This window comes from Phyllopteryx taeniolatus, chromosome 4 (genome assembly GCF_024500385.1).
Source record: "Phyllopteryx taeniolatus isolate TA_2022b chromosome 4, UOR_Ptae_1.2, whole genome shotgun sequence".
In the NCBI taxonomy this organism is placed as follows: Eukaryota; Metazoa; Chordata; class Actinopteri; order Syngnathiformes; family Syngnathidae; genus Phyllopteryx; species Phyllopteryx taeniolatus.
The window spans coordinates 11,636,878-11,657,996 of NC_084505.1; the positions used below are offsets into that span (position 1 = coordinate 11,636,878).

The window sequence follows — 21,119 nt, forward strand, 5'->3', positions numbered from 1 at the left end:
GTTCAATGCAATATTGTTGATCGGAGGAAGCTCGTCTCAGTTATTAACAATGAGCAAACAAACAGAGGTGGGTCTGTAGTCGCAGTGTTTAGGAACAAGACTGCAAGGAACTGTGGGGCTTTCCTACATTGAAACACAGCTCTCCAGGGCCCTTAAAGAAAGAGAACTTCAATATGCAGAGTATTGGCAAGAAAGGAAAAAAAAACAACTAGAGTCCAGGATCTTGCTTTGTTCTTGTTTTCAAGTGCTCTGGGAGCATTTACCCATTGGTAAACTGATGCTGGCCAACATCTTTCGAGTGGAATTGCAGCTACACAATAACTGAATGTTTATTCCTTGTCCATGCAGGATGTTTCAGTGGATTTATAATTAACAGTACTGTAAATAGCAGGCTACAAGAGGTCTGTTCCTCTGTAATGATACATGGTACTCTATTGTACTTGATTGTTTTGGAATTGAGGCATCGTGCAGAGAAAATTGTTTGGATACATTTATAAATAGAGTATATTGTACATGACTAAATTCTGTGCAACATTAATTAATATGATGTAGCCTAAGGTAGATGCAGCCTTTCATATACTCCTTTTGAATTGATATAATTTATTTTTTATTTCTATCGTGTGTGTGCATGGGTGTATATATATATATATATATATATATACACACACACACACACACTGTATACACACAGAGAGACACACATTCACACACACACACACACATATGTATGTGTATATCTATCTATCTATCTATCTATATATATATATATATATATATATATATATATATATAAAATGGGTGTAATGATTCGTTTGAGCAACAATTCGATCCGTATCACAATTCTTGGTTGCCGATTCAATTCAAGGACGATATTGGTTCATTTTGGAACTATACGATCTGAAAAGATGCAATGGCTGGAAATTGATTCACTTACTTTTAAGCCAAAATATTCATCCAGTGTGACTGTAAAATAAATACTTGCATACTGGACAGTGCAGGTGAAATTTCTTAAGATTCTTGTTATTTCTCATAAGGGAATCGGGCAAAAACTAGTTATGGTCATAGAATATGAAGCTTTTCCTGATCTACTTTCCTTTTATGTCTTATCTGTACTGTACTCTATGTGTTTTCTAACGGACTATATGAGTCTGCTTAATAAAAGTTGATTGATTGTATTGTTTTGTAATAAAACAAAGAGGCAAACAGCAACTTATTATTTATATTGTAGCGTCTTCAAGTACCACAGGAAACTTTTTATGTTGGTTTAATAACAAACAACACAGCTACTGTAAATATAAAAAATATTTAAATAAAATCATCAAATAATTTGCGACGCCCACTGGCGCCCCCTTTACGTTTCTGTCTTGAAAATAACAAATAAAATTACAAAATAAACTAAAGTAACTATCTTTGACACTTGGCAAGTCACGTCACATGACGTGGGTGCGCATCTCAAGTCAGCGAACGAGCGTTCAGTCAGAACAGGACAGGTGGATTTTCACTTATTGTGAATTTGATGCCTGCAACACATTCCAAAAAAGCTGCAACGGGCATGTTTACCACTGTGTTACATAACTTTTCCTTTTAACAACGTTACTCAATAAGACTTCGGGGGGGCTGCAAAACCTGTATGTACTTTTCAGCATTAATGGTGCCTTCACTGATGTGCAAGTTACTCATGCCATGGGAACTAACAGTTACCCCATACATCACAGGTATGGGGTAACTTTGCATTGATAACAATCCAGTGGATTATTTTCCTCTTTGGCCCGGATGACACAATGTACATGATTTCCAAAAACAGGACTAGTCAGACCACAGCACACTTTTCCACTTAGCGTCTGTTGATCTCAGATGAGCCTGGGCCCAGAGAAGCCGCCATTAAATAAACATTAAATATCTTGCATTTGCAGTGTATTCTATTTAATATCGGTTGAAAAGTATTTTCAAATCACTGTATTTTGTTTTTAGTTAGGTTTTATACAATGTGAAATTACATTGGAATTGGGGTTTGTATATATTGTTTGTTTTTTGTTAGTGTGTTTGTATATATAAATATAGTGTACTAGAACGACACTAGTGGTAGTTATACTGTGAAATTTGGGGCTAGAGAGTAAACACAAGTGCAACCTTAATTACAGGTAAGTGATTAGCAAATCCATCTCAATGAATTCTATGGGTTACTGCCCATTCCCCTTCATGACCTTCCAGCCGGTGTAAAATAAATAACATGGCTTCTAGTGGCATCTAGTGGATCATCTTATGTATTATGTATATATGTAACTAATATAATGTACAGTGCAACGAAAACATTGTGTATTTGAGACCAATTTTATTCTGTCCAAAATTGCACAATAAAATAAATTTCCTACTGGTTAGCACATCTGCCTCACAGTTCTGTGGACCGGGGTTCAAATCCCAGCCCCACCTGTGTGGAGTTTGCATGTTCTCCCTGTGCCTGCGTAGGTTTTCTACGGGCACTCCGGTTTCCTCCCACAGTAGGCTATTATTATATTGGGGATGTAGCCTTTGTTACCTATGCCCGTATTCTCTGGAACACTTTACCGTTAGAGATCATGGAAGCCAACTCGATAGATATTTTCAAAAGTAAACTAAAAACATACAGTGTCTTTTTACTCTAGCTTTTAATAAGCTCCAATGCCTTACACCTCCTGCACTATTGCTCTATTGATTTTTATGCTGGATCATATGTTTTACCGATAATTAAATTTTTAATTATGCATTTTGGTACGTATTGCATGACTCTATGTTGCTGCATTTTTTTATATTTTGTATTATTTATGCATTTTATTATTATATTATTTATTATGTTTATATGGCTGCACAATATCTTTAAATATCGAGATGAAATTATTATTGTTATTACTTTGTTTCGATGTGTTTCTATAACTACAATAGTGAATGATGACACTAATTAAATTAATCAAAAGCAACTCTAGTTCTTCTGATCAAGAATAGGTGGAGGTGGGAAACCAACTGGATGCATTTCCCCCTTGATAACACACCACCATTGAATTCTATCATGCTGTTTTCTGTCTGACCAATTGTTTGTGTCTTCCTGCATTATGTGTATTGGTATGAACCATTTAAATGTAAAAGGACATAAAAATCAGTGTTTGAAATACCCTCTTGGTATTACCCTCTTGTCTCAATGTCAAATTGGCCGACCTCTTTGCAAAGTTAATAAAGTGTATTCGTTTCAGGTATTCTCTATCAGAACAAGTCATTTTTTTAAACAGTCGCTTTCGGCCACATCATGGATGGCCTTACTTACTTGCCTAGTGGATGTTGTGGAAAATCCAACTGTTAACAAGTTCAAAACAAAACTCCACAGATCTATTGTGTGACATGTTGAAAGTCAGAGGTGTTTGATAACTTGTTCCAGTATTTATGACTCTATATGGTACATAAATCCTTAGGTCCTCCAGAGAATTATGATGTCAATGCTTTGTATTTAATATGTAGCAGTAATAAAAACAATACTGCGTTGGGGACGTCTAAAAATACTAATACCACTCTTCTTTAGTACGATTGTATCCAAAGCTTAAATAAATATACAGATTTACACTGACCGGCCACACCGCATGTCACTGTCTTCACGCATGGCAAGAAGGCATGCTCAGTTACACCGTGGGCTACTGTTTTTATTTCATTTTTCAATGTTCATGTTGTACAGCAGATTCTGACTGAAATTTGGGTTATGTCGTCACTGTAGGAATTACGATTGAACAAAGGACTCCCTTGTGTTATGTTAGCCAATACAAGAGCAGTATCAAATATATTGTACTTTAACTGTACTATAATCATACCGAAACCTGTTCCTAATATTTTTACTCTGATTGAGGAAACCAAAATATTAGACCCGTCTCATTATGAAGCACTACAGCTCCAAACCACTACTAACTACAACCACAAGACTGATCACTGAACTAATAGGGTTAAAATAATATCTCTCAGACAATGTCAATCAAAAGGGAACTTATTTTCAAAGGCAGAATACTTAACACAGCTCTTGTATAGGCTATCATTATATTGTGCACATAGACTTCATTTTGTGACTGATCAGGTGAGTAGTCATAAAGGCTTACAGCTGGTATACAGGTGTGTGTCCCAAGAAATGAATTTGTCTCCTATATACTAAAAACATTTACTAGCTAAAAATTATCTAATTAGCACACACAACTCAGTTATCACTGTGAATGAACAAGAATCTTCATAAGTGGTGGTGTAGAAAGACACATTAAAGGCATCAAAATATTGTAAAATAAAAATGCTGATTTGCATAACAGGCATCTTTCACAGAGAAAAAGTAAATGTGAGTCATAAATTACGAGGTCAGCATATGATGTGAAGGTATTTGAAATTGACCACTTGACCAGAATTCCACAAAATCCTCCCTTGAAATGTAAGAATGAGAGCGTTAGCATCATCTATCATCTATATGACACATAACTAATGTCAACTTAAACTTCCAAAGACCTTCTCAAAACATTGTTTGTCCACCACCTGTCCAAAACGTGTGGAGAAATACAAAGTCTCAGGAGTGCTATATCGCTTCAGTTTTAGTATGGTCTCATGTGAAGAGTCCCCAGTGTCCCCAACAGTCATAACATCTGACACAGGCATGAAGATGTCATGCCGCCTACCCCAGAAAGTCAGGTGGGACACTTTGAGCGTGCTGTGGGACGAATCCAGGTACATCATACCCACAACCCTCCTGAGAAAGTGGCTAGCAGTGTACAACATGACTCCTGCAAATAGAGCTGTTCCTGTCGAGTAGTTGACAAGAAAGAGGGGGGCATCTCCCATGAGGTATAGAATGTACACAGGTGGGAGGATAATCACAGTGATCCCAGTTTGGAGTAATTTTAGCCTGGACACGGTTCTGAAGAGCTTAATGTGGGGGAATTTATAAATCATGTCATATTTCTGTGTGGACAAGTCAGAGTACCTGACGGAGGCTGTGATTTGGGGAGTAAGGGATACACAACAGCCATGATGGAGGGTTAAGAGCTTGGATGGAGAAGGCCTCACCCCAAAAGATAAAGGAGCTGTGATCTGGCATGTTCCTCTCATGCAAGACAGCAGCTGAGACCTTAACCTGCTTGGTAATGCTGAACAGATCTGGTGGGGGAAACATAAAAATAACAATTAGTTCATCCGTTTTCTGTACCGCTTATCCTCACTAGGGTCGCGGGTGTGCTGGGTGAGAGGCGGGGTACACCCTTAACTGGTCGCCAGCCAATCACAGAGCACATATAAACAAACAACCATTCGCACTCACATTCACACAATTAAGAGTCTTCAATCAACCTACCACCCATGTTTTTGGGATGTGGGAGGAAACCGGAGTACCCAGGCAGGCAACGGGGTGAACATGCAAACACCACACAGGTGAGGATTTGAGCCGGGGTCCTCAAAACTGCGAGGCAGATGTGCTAACCAGTCGTCCACCGTGCCGCCATTACATTAAGTAATAATTGTAATTAAAATTAGTAATTCAATAATTAGTAACCACACCATGCGACCATAACAAATAGTCATAGTTGTAATAACATTTTAGTTTTAATTAGTAACCATAATCAAGTAGTGCAATGTAATCCCAACGTAATCTACAATAATAATGACATCATAATATTATGGAAGTATGTCAGCCTCTTGTAATCGTAGCTCCCTTCATTTCTCACACTATAAGTAGAGTTCATGTAATACACATACTGTATATGTACTAATACCTACTTGACAACCGAACATTATCCTTGCAAAGTTAAAATTGTAAATTCATTTCTTGTAAAGTAATAAAAGAGTGAGTTTAGAGGCGTGTAACTCGCAGTGGCAAGCGGGTGATTTAACTTTAATTTATGTAACCTTTATTTAGCAAGGTAACTCAATGGGCTTTCTCCGGGCACTCCGGTTTCCTCCCACATCCCAAAAAACATGCATTAATTGGAGACTCTAAATTGCCCGTAGGCATGACTGTGAGTGCGAATGGTTGTTTGTTCCTATGTGCCCTGCGATTGGCTGGCAACCAGTTCAGGGTGTACCCCGCCTCCTGCCCGATGACAGCTGGGATAGGCTCCAGCACGCCCGCGACCCTAGTGAGGAGAAGCGGCTCAGAAAATGGATGGATGGATGGATGGATGGTAACTCAATGGAGAACGGATTTTTATGTGCAATGCCGACCGGGCTACAGGCAGTAAAACACCGCAAAATGACATCATGTACAACAAGCTGTACAATTCGATGTACACAAACTGTTCACTAAACATAAAACATACAGTTTTATGTTTAATGAACATAAACAGATAACGCAGATAACCAAACAAAATCTTCCTGTCCAATCAAAAATACACCATAGCGCCCTTGACAAAGAGACACTAAACGCTCTACTACATCATTTCAGACTTGTGCTGACAAAAAATAAAAAATAAAAAATAAAATCTTAAATTATTTTGCAAGTAAGCAAGATTCTCACCAAGCCAGACATCAGGACCGAAAGCAAGGGAATAATAAATGCTGTTTAGGAATATGAAGTGTTCGTTGCTGTGACGTAGTCGTTGAAAACTAACTTGAGAAAATACCCGGAAGTGTTTCTTCATTTGACTTCATTGGACTTGGAAGCAGCTCGCGAAGCAATACAAAAGCTCACTACCGCCATCTAGTGTGTAACATAACAGTCCACAGCGTTTTTTAGATTTCTTAGTTGACTTCCAAAACCCTTTTCTGTATATTATTTCAGTACAATTGTCATTTAATGGAAATTGTTGTCATTCGTTACATTGTTTTGCATATATATTACATACATATTACATGTTTTCCAGTAACGTGTTAGGTAACCTTTTGTATTTCATTCCTGTTGTCTTGGACTTCCGTGTGACTTCTGCAGCCCTTTGGTAGCATATGCGGTGTTCCGTTCAAATGTACCGTACATAAATTGACAACAGCACTTCTATGTTAATGAGCGGGAAAATTAGTTTTAGAGAGGAAGTTACTGAATTAAAACCCTGAGGCCCAAGTAACATGTAACAAAAGGAGAGCCTTGAAGGGAGAGTGTTTCTTCACAGATAGACACCGATGTAAAGAACAGTATAAATTTTGCCCTTTACTTGACTGCAGACTTCATTACACTCTGTACTGTTAAATTGTCTAATGGTATCCTTTATTTCTATTCTATTACCTCTGGTAAAAGCGGGATGTCACTGCATTGTCTAGACTACTGCGAAATATGTATCGGTTGAACTGCAAAAAAAAAAAAAATCACTTAACATATGGCCAGAAACTCTGCCTCGCACATGCTACTGATACAACCTTCTGATACAGATCAACGCTGAAAATAAGAACGTGTTCTTAACGTTCTATCTGGCTAAACAACGGTAACAAACAATATGCGCATACTAATGCACACAGTCGCTCCTCAATCCCCGGTAGCTGTTTAAGACCCCGCTTTCACAATGCTCGTTTCAGAAGAAGTGTCTTGCTTGAGCTGTGCATTTGCTGTGATTCCTTAATTCAAGGCTTTTGAAACTTTGCAGACGCTACATTTCTCACAGACAGCCTTTCTAAAGCGCTTCATTGTCCTTCCACTGTAAGTTTCCAAGGCAGATCCATAATCTTTTCCTCTATTTTGATTCCGCTGTAGCCCCATTAGTGTCGTTGTACTCGCTAACATCCACTGCACTTCTCGAAAGTAACTGTTCATCTTAAATTGCGTGATGACTTAAAGTCCCTTTAAAGTGCAAATAAAAATGTTTTATACATTTGACACATCACAGAGACGAGTATTGTTAACAAGTCTACCAAATTCAACCAGTCTCCGCCTATTTTGCGCCACTAAACAACAGCGGCCAATTCTGGAACTAAGACTTTGTCAACGCCGTTGTAAGTGACAACTACAAGCTATTTTTGGACACTTGTACTGTCAAAACGGTCAGTTACTTCCAATATCCGTTAAATGGGAGTCCGTTAAATCGAGGTTAAACTGCAACGTATTTAGAAACAAATCTGTGAATTCACTTTACAGGGTCTTTAATGACAATGACTTTTGTTATAGTGGCTTGTTTGCTGTAGTACTCGAGCGGCTCCAAATACAGGAGACAAATTCCCTGTGATGTCTTTTAACATACATGGCCAATAAAGATGATTCTGATTCTGTCTTACACTATACATTCCTCTTTTTCTTTATTAAAACCCAACAAAAATGTGCATTGTTTTTTTTTTGGGGGGTTGGGGAGATATCAATTGGGAAAAAATTTTTGAGAGCAAATTGAGTTACGAGCTTGCTCACGAAACTAATTAAAATCGTTTGGAACTGACGTCCGTTTTTCACCTTCCATTTCAATGATCTGACGTCAGTTTGCGACTTCCGGATGTGACGCAAAACAGAGACTGCGGTCCTCGCCTTGGACGGGACGGCGATTCCCCTTCGACTCACGACTTTGAACGGGACCTCGGCTGGTTTCTCCACATCCACCGGAGCGGAACTGGGAAGGGGACGACATGCTGCAGCTGGGCGACGATGTCTCGCTTTACTCGGTCGTGTTCGTGGTGGTTTTGCTGGCCACTCGCAGCCCGGTGTGGTCCGGCGTCTTCACCGGCTGTCTCTACCTCTTCCTGGCCATGTTCCGATTCCCGCAGCTGCCGGCCAGCCGAGCCCGACAAGTGCTTTATCCGGCCGGATCTGGGAAGGTGTCCGTGGTCGCCCACAGGGGAGGCGGACACGACGCACCGGAAAACACGGTAGCGGCCATCCGGCTGGTAAGGGAGCGATTCAGGTCGCACGGGGAAGACGTCTCCTTGAAAACACACGTCACCGGCACTAATGTTCCCTCTTTTAATGTTGATGTCCTGACATGTAGGATGTTTGATTTGAGGCAGCTGCAGCCCAACTCACACGTTGTTGTTTTACCCTTTAACAACCAAAAGTTACCAATTTCCTTTGGGCATTTACAACACAAATCAATAGTTTTTAAAATATCAATTAATCAAACTTTATTTGTAAGCGCTCATCACCCCAATGCAACAAAAAGCACTTGACATGAATTAAAATAGAAAAATAAATCAAACCCGGCAGCTTCTTGTCCACAAGGACACAGACACACATACGTGACAGGTTCAAAATAAAACTGTAATGACCAACAACGCATGGAAAAGAAATCGGTGACTCCCCTCTGGAAATTAAAGAAATACCCACAGTTGTCACAGAAATAACTTGAAACTGACAAAAGTAACACATTTTTTAAAATGATGAAAATTAACAAATGAAAATCAGACATTGCTTTTGAATTGTGGTTCAACAGAATTAAAAAAAAAAAAAAACTAATGAAAAAGGCCTGGATAAAAATGATGGTATCCCTAGAAAATATCCATCCATCCATCCATTTTCTGAGCCGCTTCTCCTCACTAGGGTCGCAGGCGTGCTGGAGCCCATCCCAGCTATCATCGGGCAGGAGGCGGGGTAAACCCTGAACTGGTTGCCAGCCAATCGCAGGGCACATACAAAGAAACAACAACAGTCACACCTACGGGCAATTTAGAGTCTCCAATTAATGCATGTTTTTGGGATGTGGGAGGAAACCGGAGTGCCCGGAGAAAACCCAAGCAGGCATGGGGAGAACATGCAAGCTCCACACAGGCGGGACCGGGGATTGAACCCGGGTCCTCAGAACTGTGAGGCTGACGCTCTAACCAGTCGTCCACCATAACAGCATGTTCAAACAAGGTGTGTCCTCGAATTAACATCACAGGTGTCTTCAAACTTGTCAGTCTGTCGGCCTATTTAAAGGGTGACAAGTATTGACTGTGCTGTTTGGTGATGTGCTGTGTACCACACTAATCATGGAGCAGAGGAAGCGAAGAAAATTTAAACCACAATTAAAAAGCAATATCTCATTTTCATTGGTTAATTTTCATAGTTTTTATTTATTACTTTTGTCAGATTCAAGTTATTTCTGTAACTACTGTGGGTTTTTCTTTCGTTAACAGAGGGGTACCAACAATTTTGTCCATGAGTGTAATAACCTGAGGCTGAAAACAAAGATGGGACGACTACTTAGCACATCTGCCTCACACTTCTGAGGTCCCGGGTTCAAATCCGGCCTCCCTGTGTGGAGTTTGCATGTTCTCCTCGTGTTTGCGTGGGTTTTCTCTGGGTACTCCGATTTTCTCCCACATTCCAAAAACATACATGGTAGGTTAATTGACGACTCTAAATTGTCCGTATGTGTGAATGTGAGTGTGAATTGTTGTTTGTCTATATGTGCCCTGTGACTGGCTGGCAACCAGTTCAGGGTGTAAAGGTAGAAAAAAGGAAAGACTCTGAAATCAATCTTTATCTGTTCTCTGTACCGCTTATCCAGACTAGTGTCGGGGGTGTGCTGGAGCCTATCCAAGTGACTTTGGAAAACACTCAAGTGAAATAAATACAAAATGTTAACCCTTTAGTTTTAGTGGTTAACTTTTGTGACCCTGGAACCCGCATTTTCCTTTTTTTGCAAAGTTGCGGCCCACTTTGAAAGAAGTTAAGAACAATAAAGGTTTTTTTTTCAATTTGCCCCTCTGCCGTTTCCAATTAGTTAAATGTACCGGCAAAAGCATTTTGCTTGCCATGAGGTGCTGTCCACGACCTACCCAAAATGGGTCTCAACCCACAAGTTGAGAACCACTGTTTTAGTAGACAAGAGTCGGGGATGACTGCTTCTCTATTGGCTAAGAATTTCTCTTTAATTGAGGTCATATACAGTATATACTGTATACACATTAACAGGCAGTTGGTTATCATCCGGCCTAAGAAACCACAGACATCTTGCTTTGTCTCAGAGCAACGTACTGTAATATAAATATCACAGAGAGCGAGAAGAACCAGGGGCCTCATGTACAATAGGTGCGTACGCGCAAAAACGTGGCGCACGTTCTTTTTCACGGCAAAGTTCAGATGTATAGAGAGTGAAATGACCGTGGAAATGTGCGGGGCCTCACGCAAACTTCATGGCTGGCGTACGCACGTTTCTGCAGCTGTTGGTGCTTCGGTGATACTTAGAGATGATATGATTAAAATCTGTTAAAATGACTTTTATTTTATTTTTTTAGGAGAAGAGGGGTACCGGTAAATTATGTCACTTTAACACATTTTAATCATGTGCAACCAATGTACATGTTCAAATGAAGTAAATTCAAAGGACTCTTTTTTTCAGTGCATGTGCTGGAGTCACGAAGCAATTGTGAGGGCATAGGTGGCATAAATGAGCGCCTTGATCAATTAATAGGTGTCCTCACAAATATCAGTGGTTCATTAAATGCACTGGTGAACAAATGAATTCTGAGTCCTTGCCTCAATTGCATTGTTGAAATCAAATGTTGCCAGCATGAATTCTTCATCAGTGCTAATTGTTCATGTCTCTCTGATGTGCAAATTTATGATAACAGTTTCCCAGCATCACCTCTAAGTGTCGCCAAAGCACCAAAAGCTGCGGAAACGTGCGTACGCCAGCCATGAAGTTGGCGTGAAGCAAATTTCCACGGTCATGTCACTCTTGAGACATCTGAACTTTGCTGTGAAAAAGAACGGACGCCACATTTTTGTGCGTACACACCTTTTGTACATGAGGCCCCTGGTCTTTCTTATCCTTGCACAAACGATTATATGAGGATATATTTAACATTGAATGTTTTTTAAGTGCAAAGAAATATAAACTTCAATTCCAATGAAGTTGGACAAGATATTTAATGTTCAAAGTGATGAGCATTATTGTTTTTTTGAAAGGAGTCGCTCATTTTTGATTTTATGCCTGCAACACATTCCAAAAAAGCTGGGACAGGTTCAACTAGTGATGGGCAAATGATACCGAGGCTTTGGAGCTCGTGTCAGTCTTCCTGATGCGGAGTGATTCGAAACACTGTGTCGGAGCTTGTATCAAAACACCAGTGTCACGTGACCGATGATGTCCGAAGCTTCGAACGTCATCGCTGTTTCACTTCGCGCTTCATTTTTTCAAAATGTTTCGAAGCTTTTCATTGGCTCAGTCTTTCATGTGTGTCATTCGCTCATGGCGTTTCATTTATCCATCCATCCATTTTCTGAGCCGCTTCTCCTCACTCGGGTCGCGGGCGTGCTGGAACCTATCCCAGCTGTCATCGGGCAGGTGGCGGGGTACACCCTGAACTGGTTGCCAGCCAATCGCAGGGCACATAGAAACTAACAACCATTCGCACTCACAGTCATGCCTACGGGCAATTTAGAGTCTCCAATTAATGCATGTTTTTGGGATGTGGGAGGAAACCTGAGTGCCCGGAGAAAACCCACGCAGGCACGGGGAGAACATGCAAACTCCACACAGGCGGGGACGGGGATTGAACCCCGCACCTCAGAACTGTGAGGCTGACGCTCTAACCAGTCTGGAATGTGTTTTAGAGCACGAGGGAGAGCATCTGCATATTTTATTGTAATGACGATATAATCATTATTTGGTATGAATGAACAAAACACTCGAATGACCATACAGGCTTTTCTGAAATTTTATTGCTGTCATGGGAAACAGTGCCAGTGCTTCAGTCATGCTCTTTAAAGGTTGCTATGGCGTCAGTTGTCCACCAGATGTCACCGTCACTGAAGCCTTGAAGCTTTGAATCTTTTTCGGCAGTCTCGAACTGTCTCCCATTGAAAATTTGTGGCGTATTATGAAGCCCAAAATGCCACAACGGAGACCCCAGACTGTTGAACAGCTGAAGTTGTACATCAAGCAAGAATGGGAAAGAATTCCACCTACCAAGCTTCAACAATTTGTCCTCAGTTCCCAAACGCTTATTAAGTGTTAAAAGAAAAGGTGATGTAACACAGTAATGAATACTTGGAGAGAAAAAAAGCAATTTTATCAGTTTGAACATTAAATATCTTGTCTTTGTAGTGGATTCAATTGAATATAGGTTGACAAGAATTTGCAAATCATTGTATTCTGTTTTTGTTTTACTCAACATCCCAACTTCATTGGGGTTTGTATATATTCTAACATTTCCCACCACTACTTGGGAAAAAAACAGCATACTGTAATTGCAAAATTGTGAAGAAAAGTTACTTAAAAAGATACACAGCTCAAAGATTTGGGGACATTGGATTCACAGTACAGTAATTTAGTATTATTTTATTGATTTTTTTTTTTGTTGATTCCCCCCAGTACATGGAAATATTGCAGAAAAAATGTAATATTACCATAGTGAGTATTTCTTCTTCTCGTGTGTAGGGTGCAACAGCACACACCTTTTGAGTTTTACAATAACGAAATGCGTTGTAAATGTTAAATCATACCTTTTAAAAAAAAACTGTCTACCAAACATCTGAGCTGGCATCCATGGTCCTGAAAACTGATTTACTGTCTTAATGTGCTCTAATGATTGGTCAAGTGAGTAGTTAAAGGGTTAATTCCCATTTACAGAAAATCACATCAGCACAAAGCACAGAGGGGGTCTGTTGTCAAGAGTTTGTTTCTGATGGACATATTTGAAATTAACACCAGGCAAACTCTTGTTAACACATTCTCTTCCATTGACTGCTCTAGAAGTCAAATATCCATGTTAACTGGGAAGGCTGGTCCTGGATATTTTTGGTTCCTGTTTTGAAGATGGACAGTGACATATTTATAGAATTAGATCTGTTATTAGGTCTGGAGCGTATTCCCCGCGATATATGGGGGTTTAATGTTCCTCCTAAAGCTGGGTACACGTACTGATTATTGGTATAAATTTGAGCATTTCCCGCACACTATAAGAGCAATATCACACTTGCACTTTTTTTTTTTTTCCTTATGTGTGGCGTCTCCCACTTATTTTTTTTAATGGTTTAAATCTGTACCTGGAATATTAGCAGGATGATTTGTTCCCCATTCTGTGCAAATTTATAGTGAGCAGGGCCCTGACAAAAAATATGGATAAATCCTGACTTGAACAGCCATTGTAAAAGGTATACAAAGAAATATAATTTGTATAATATTTTGATTGTTTTACATTGACTATAGGCAGCACAATTGTTGTGTGACATCAGATGTCTTCATCACAGTGAGGTCTGTCAATTTTGCAAGCAGCATTACCATTTTTGATTAATCCTGTCATTCAGGCCAGCAAGAACGGGGCCTCCGGAGTGGAACTAGACCTGGAGTTCTCTGCAGATGGAGTCCCAATCCTGATGCACGATGAGAGCGTGGATCGGACCACAAATGGATCAGGCCCCCTCAATCAAATAAGATATGCTGACTTGGGTAAACTAGATGCAGCTGCTAAACATCGACTCAGGTAAAATAGAGACATGAATACACCAACGTGCTTCTTTTTCTACTCATTTCCTGCAACAGTATCTGCCTTAGTTTTAGGCAGTTTTAGGATATTAGGAATGAAAGCAGTTGAACACGTTTGTAAAGACAGACATACATACAGGATATACACCATTTCTATAGTTGTTGGCCTCTTTAGGGTCATGTATGAGCTGGAGCCTATCCCGGCTGACTATGGGGGAGAGGCTGGGTACATTTTGGGCTGGTCGCCAGTCAACTGCAGAGCACATATAGACAAATAAAAACCATTCAAACTCACTCCAATTAACCTCATGTGTGTTTATGTGATGTGGGGGGAAGTTGGAGTACCTGGAGAAAACACAAGAAGAACATGCAAACTCCACACAGGAAGGTGGAAGCTGAAATTCGAACCCCGAACCTCTCGAGTGTGAGTCAGATGTGCTCACCACTAGGTGTCCTTGCTGCCCACACTAACACAATTAGATATATATTTTTTCCTTCCATTTCAGCATTAAAATGTATGACATTTAGTATTTATGTGTAAATGTGTAGGGCCACAACGAAGCTCATGTTAGAGAAGCGTTTTAAGGGTTGAAAGTTGAAACTGCGGAAAGTGTGAAAAGAAAGTAGTTGGTTTTCCATGACTGTAATAAAAAGGTGTGTCTGTCAAAGCGCGTAGTAGACAAACAAGCCGGCAGCAACAAAAGAACAAACAAATGCTGCATTCTATGATTGAGGTGGAGCAGCCGGCATACTTAACTCTTTGTATGCACCCAAATTTGCAGCAATTGAACATATTGCACTGTTTTTAACACACCTAATGTTATGTCTAATGTGTGACTATATCTAACTGATCCCCTTGTGTACAAATAAACAATAACCGCTGTGGATGGGTATTTACCCCAGTGTGTTAAATGTAAAGTACCCTTTGCGATATTTGAGCCTCGGAACTATACAACGGCAGCCACCATAATCCACTACCGTTTCTTTAACACCAGTGTCCTCCATTATCAGGGACAGGTTTGCTGGTGAAAAGATCCCAACACTGGAGCAGGCAGTGGAGGAATGCATCAAACTGCAGCTCACCATATACTTTGATGTGAAAGGACATCCGGACGAGGTGCGGTCCAAAATAATGACTGTATTGTCTCTGCTGTGTCTGTCACGTTTGCTGCTCTTTTAGCATGTTCGCAGGCTGGTTTTTGACTCAGCCCTTTTTTATATCAGTAAGGAATGCAAAGTGGCAGTGGTTGTTCTGCAGATGGCTACATTCTTGATTTCAGGAGTGTTTGGGAAGGCGCACACTAGAAATATGTGACTGACTTGTAATAAATGTGTGGTCCTTCTCTGGCAGGCAGCTGCAGCGCTTTCAGCTCTGTACAAGAAGCATCCAGTCCTGTACAACAGCAGCATTGTCTGCTCCTTTGAGCCCAAGGTCATCTACAAGGTCAGAGGGTATTTAAAAATACCTTGGCGTACTTCAAGTGTTGGGGATTTTCTTTTCTTTTTTAAACTGTCAGCATGTAGTCATTTCTGCAAACGTACCTGTGACCTACACAACCATCTTGTATAAGAAAAAAGTACATCCTATCAAAGAGGGTGTCAGTGAGGCAGTTTGCCAGGTCCAGTTTTTGTTCAGTTTTGGAATTCTTGTTTGACTTGTGAATAATAATTCCCTTGAAACATTACATTGAATTCTGTTCACTGTATTTTCCTGCAAAAACTGATAATGGTGATGACTTATAAAAAAATATATATATATTTTATCCTGCAGGATACTGTCAACATAAAAACTAGACCACGGTACAGTGTTACCTTGACTGATGATTTTTTCAGGTTACGAGCCGTGTGTGTATTTTTGCTTTGTATCATGAGCCAAAATTTGAGTCACACGCTTCAGATATTTTGCCACGCAAGCAAAAAAAAAAAAGGATCAAATAAGGTGCCGTAATGCCCGTGCATGTGGGCAAGGAGAGCTACATTTGCCGATGGACTTTCAGGTGTTCTTTGACGGGACAACCATTCAAACAGAAATACAAAATGAAAACTGAAAGCTGATGTCGGCAACAATTTGCGACCAGACGCCAACCAGCTTTAGCTCCTTACATAACTCACTAGGCCACGCCCCTTCATCCAGCACATGGATGAAATTAGTCATTAGACTTAAAACCAGTTTTATTTATAAACACAATTTCTTCACATTGTTTTGTTTAGTTTTTATACAAATCAGGACTTCTTTTTTTGTTTTTTATTAAAAACTTGCTTGAATTGATTTGGAATTTGAATTAATTTCAATTGGGAACAGGAAGTTTAGTTACGAGTTTGGTCACGGAACAAACTAATCTCGATAGTCAGGGTACGACTATTTCTTTATAGTCATGATATACAGTATAATGTTTTTTTTATTTTACATTCTCTAAACTAGTGTCGTCTGTTTTCTGTTCCTTGCACAGATGAGGCAGACGAACCCACAGGTGGTCAGCGCGCTGACCCACAGGCCCTGGAGCCTGAGCCGTTTTGGCGATGGCTCCCCACGTTACCCCTCACTGTGGAAACACCATTGGCTGACATTAATGGATATCGTGTTGGACTGGGCCCACCATCACTTGCTGTGGAAGCTCTGCGGCATTTCTGCCTTCCTGGTGCAAAAGAACTTTGTCTCGCAGTAAGTTTTTGTTTGGCACAGACCCAATTATCAGCATATCTATAATTCCAATGTAAAGGTATTGCGGTTTTGGTTTTTTTCCAGGGACTATGTGCAGTACTGGAGCCAGAGGGGGGTGGAGGTGGTTGCCTGGACCGTAAACAATGGCGTGGAGAAACAACACTACCAGGAGCTTCTGAAAGTCAGCTACATCACAGACAGCCTTGTGGAGGACTGTGACCCTCACTACTGACACTCCAACTTGCACTGACAGAAAATCTAACTTAAACTCCTCTGGTGCCACTTTTTAGTATGTACATGTGTTTATGTACAGTGTACACTACTCACAAAAAGTTAGAGATACAGTATTCGGCTATTGAGTGCTGTTTCAGGATGCACCTAAAATGCACGAAAACCTTTACAGGTGAACTTAATTTGACCTCCTCTAAACTTTTGAATGCACATGTCCAACTGTTGAGTAGCCTCGTTTAATGTTTTTTTTTAAAAATAATTCTTAATATTCAAATTACAATCGGGTTAGAAGCCCAAACTGAATAATGCTCCATATAAACACCTCACTCAGAATTAACAGGCGGAAACTGAATGGAATTTCACTCTGTTTCCCAGGAGTAGAATATTCCTTTCCCCAAACCGATCAGTGAATCAGTATGTTGTCAGGCTGCGTTCTGTCTGCGCATGCTCTGTCTTGATGTAAATGCACAGTGACTTTGCCGTTGACCCACTCAGCGCATGTGCACGAGCCTGGAGGAGAAATTGGGGGGGAAAGACCGAGGAAGGGACGGATGTGTCGCGGTCGCCTGGCTGCCTCAAAGTGCCCTTGGGTCTGTCGCTAGTGCGCTGGCAGCCCTGCTGATGTTTACATACAGTAGATCTGCGCATATCACACGTCTCTAAAACGTCTGTTCTGATTAAATGTAGTGGTACATGTAAGCACCAAATCAGAATAGATCACGTCACATGTAAACAGTTGACCTGAGATCTTCGATCAGAATGATTGCAATTAAAATTATAGAAAGTCTGCATGTAAATCCGGCGAATGTTTCGGTTCTTTTTGCACAATTTGCTGTTCTCTAACAAGTAGATGAATGGCAAAATTCACAACAGGTGTTTAATCCATGAACCAACCAATACATTTCCAAGGACGTCCATTTTGATGCCTTTCTGTCTCTCTCCTAGTATGTCTGTTGCAACCTGCTGATGATGACACTGTCACAGCCAGCTAGAGGCAAAAGGGAACAAAGTAGCTGTTTGGGGCCCTTTTCTTTTTTTAAAACCCTGTGAGGATTTTGTAAAGACATTAACGTGGTGCGACCAAAAATCTAATTTTGTTTGGGGTCCCATAAAGGTTTTGGGCTGGCACTGAGCTCTGTGACACTCAAAGCAAGCGCGAGGTACTATTATTGATCAATTGGTAGGTGTTGTCTTGGTCTCACGATGTTGAAATGTAAACAGCATGGAAAGGAGTGTTTGAATACCAATTTCATTTGAACCGGGAAATGTATTGTTCATTTCATGGATCAAACACCTGTTACAGAACAGCAAGTTGTGCAAAAAAATAATACTGAAAACTTGAATAGTTGGATGTGCAGAGGTTTAGAGGTCAAATTGAGTTTACCTGTGAAAGAGATGTGCAGTTTAGGTTCATCCTGAAATTTCACCCGAAAGTGTAATATCCCTAACCTTTTGTAAGTAGTATAGGATCACGTCATCCCAACCAACGTGGGCGACATTGTGTGTCATGAAGACGCAGTAAGAGGCCTGTAAAGGTCTGCCATGCCACATACCCTCCTGATGGCAACAATACTTGACCAATAGAAGCAATAAACGTGGCCAAATGTCCGCGATGAAACAACTGGTCAGATCACCCGAAACATACCAGTTTTATTAAGCCGGTTACAATTTTTTGACTCTTGATATACACAGAAAAAAAAACTTGAGTTTGTGAGAATACATTTTCCATTGTTTACATGTCAGTTTAATATGGATGTCACCTCAGGACATTGCTTCCAATCAATCACGCAGCTACACAGTCTTAATTGTTGATTATTCTATGGACTGTGATTGTGAAAGATGATAAATGGATGTACGATACTAACAGTCAAGCCTTCTGATGTCACACTGGGACTCTCGCTCTTGGCCAGTTGACTCAGGTGAGTGACCCACATAGTAAGAGATATCAGACAGTGGTGATATCAGTCAGGATAAGCCTGTCTGAGCCGCTTCTTGATCACGGCGCTTTCAGCGTCAACCCACAGATGACCCATGTCCCATAGAGTCCATCTTAAGGGAAGATTACATGTATTTGGTATGTAAATGCCATGGTGAAAAACAAATTACTGCATGTGTATAAATAAATGGTAAAATAGTCCCTTGTGTGATAGCATTGACTATATGAAAATATAGTTCAGATGTAAATTGTCAATGACTTTGGAGTTTATTAGTTAACACGCTGCAGTATTTAATTCAATGTAATCAAAAGTGCCATGTCTGTCCAATGTTTTAACAGGTGAAAGGTAGGTTCCCAATAAAAAAAATAAAACTCAATCAATGGGTGTGTGAAGTGACGTCACGGAGGGGGTTGTCCAGGCTAGCTATATAACTGACCTCTCTAGGGCAAAAATGAGTTGACAACGTCAAAATAAAGGTGTTTTGTTTATTTCAAACGATCATTTAGTTTCTACATAAACATCATGACAGGTACTTTGTTCAGCAATATAAAAAAAATCAAGTAATACAATCTGATTCAAATGTTTATATAATGGATTTAAATTTATGGACCTCTGATGAATTTTCACGGCACCAATACAACACAATGAATTATACTGTATATATTACAGTGGCCTGGAAGTGCAAAACTATATAACAAATTGTGAAACACTTTTACATTTCAGAAAACAAGTGAACAAAAGCCGAGAAGCTTATACATTTCAGAAAACATGAACAACAACCGAAACACTTTTACAAAGCAGAAGCAAAGCTAAATTTATTTATATAGCGCATTTCATACACAAGGTAACTCAAATGTCCTTTGCATGATTAAAAGCATTTAAAAACAAAGAAAAAACAGCTTACAAACATTTAAAACAAAGAGTAAAAAATAAAAATACAATTAAAACAGCATACAGTGCAATAAATATAATTTAAAACTGGAAATGCTGAAACAGTTTTACAAAAGACAAAACAAATTACAATTGAAACAACCCGGAAAGGGAACGTCCCACATTATTAGGAATCCAGGGTTAGTTTTTCCTGGAAGGACACACCCTGCTCCAATATTACTGGTTCCAGGACATGCGCCGCTGCACTATGATTGGCTGCTGTATCCCTGTAGAACACGCTCTACTGCTTCCAGACGCGAAAAGATGTATGTGACTTTTTAAGTGTGGCGGCGTTAATATAAATGCCATTAACCCTAAAGCCTGTCGAACCCGACCGGATCGCACCCCCGCACATTGAGCGATTGTATATATGGATGCCCTGAACAGCAAGGCTGTATAGGCGTTTGATGCTGTATATACAATATATTGGACTTGATCACATTTCTTAAACCATAAAAAGATAGATTAAGAGTTAAGGAAGAAGCAGGTTGCTAGCGAGAATTCAAGGGAAAGTGTGGATATTCAATTGAACGTACATTCTGGTCACAAACTTTACAAACTGTGTCCGGAATGATGGCAAGCTCAGAGTTATTGCACTCAGTCGAATGGTGACTGTAGAGACGCTTCTCCCGGCTGTTCTTTGCTCATTAATCCATTGCCCGAGTTGGTCTTCCAACTCGGGCCACCTCGACTCGTTTCCGCGGAAACTCAGCTTCGTCTTCTTGACTTGGCGTTTTCCTGCTTCCTCCACTTGCGAACCATGGATTCGTTGATCTTGAATTCTCTCGCGGCTGATCGATTCCCATGTTCCTCCGCGTAACTGATAGCTTGCAGTTTAAACTGTGCTTCGTAAGCATGTCTCTTCGTAGGTGCCATTTAGCCAAACCGAGGTTGTTTTGCACAATGCACATACCGGCACTATATACCTACTGGGGGCGTGCCTTTAGCGTCCTCTTTCACGCGCACCCTTCCCCCTTTAACGTCCTCAGTCATGTCCGCCTTTCCTCTATATAAGCAGCGTGTCGGCAGGAAATGCTCCCAGTCAGTCAAGCGGAGCGC

The 21,119-nt window shown here is 40.3% G+C and overlaps 2 protein-coding genes across 2 annotated transcripts; one reads left to right on the top strand and one right to left on the bottom strand.

Annotated features, from left to right (window-relative positions):
- Positions 1 to 1,298: 1,298 nt before the first annotated feature.
- Positions 1,299 to 6,618, bottom strand: tmem186 (transmembrane protein 186). Its single transcript, XM_061769444.1, has 2 exons — positions 6,497 to 6,618; positions 1,299 to 5,145 (listed from the first exon to the last, which is right to left on the bottom strand). Exons 1-2 carry the CDS (start codon positions 6,506 to 6,508, stop codon positions 4,480 to 4,482), a joined length of 678 nt encoding a protein of 225 aa, XP_061625428.1. The 5' UTR covers positions 6,509 to 6,618; the 3' UTR covers positions 1,299 to 4,479.
- Positions 6,619 to 8,373: 1,755 nt separating this feature from the next.
- On the top strand, positions 8,374 to 19,506 carry gde1 (glycerophosphodiester phosphodiesterase 1). The gene is made up of 6 exons (XM_061769443.1): positions 8,374 to 8,775; positions 14,123 to 14,298; positions 15,312 to 15,417; positions 15,652 to 15,744; positions 16,751 to 16,962; positions 17,047 to 19,506. Exons 1-6 carry the CDS (start codon positions 8,518 to 8,520, stop codon positions 17,192 to 17,194), a joined length of 993 nt encoding a protein of 330 aa, XP_061625427.1. The 5' UTR covers positions 8,374 to 8,517; the 3' UTR covers positions 17,195 to 19,506.
- The last annotated feature ends 1,613 nt before the right edge of the window (positions 19,507 to 21,119 follow it).

Excerpts from the sequence above, each read along its gene's own strand:
- gde1 (XM_061769443.1), top strand. The coding sequence starts at position 8,518 with ATGCTGCAGCTGGGCGACGATGTCTCGCTTTACTCGGTCGTGTTCGTG. Across the intron at positions 14,299-15,311 it reads GCTGCTAAACATCGACTCAG|GGACAGGTTTGCTGGTGAAA; the intron begins GTAAAATAGAGA and ends CTCCATTATCAG. Across the intron at positions 16,963-17,046 it reads CAAAAGAACTTTGTCTCGCA|GGACTATGTGCAGTACTGGA; the intron begins GTAAGTTTTTGT and ends GTTTTTTTCCAG.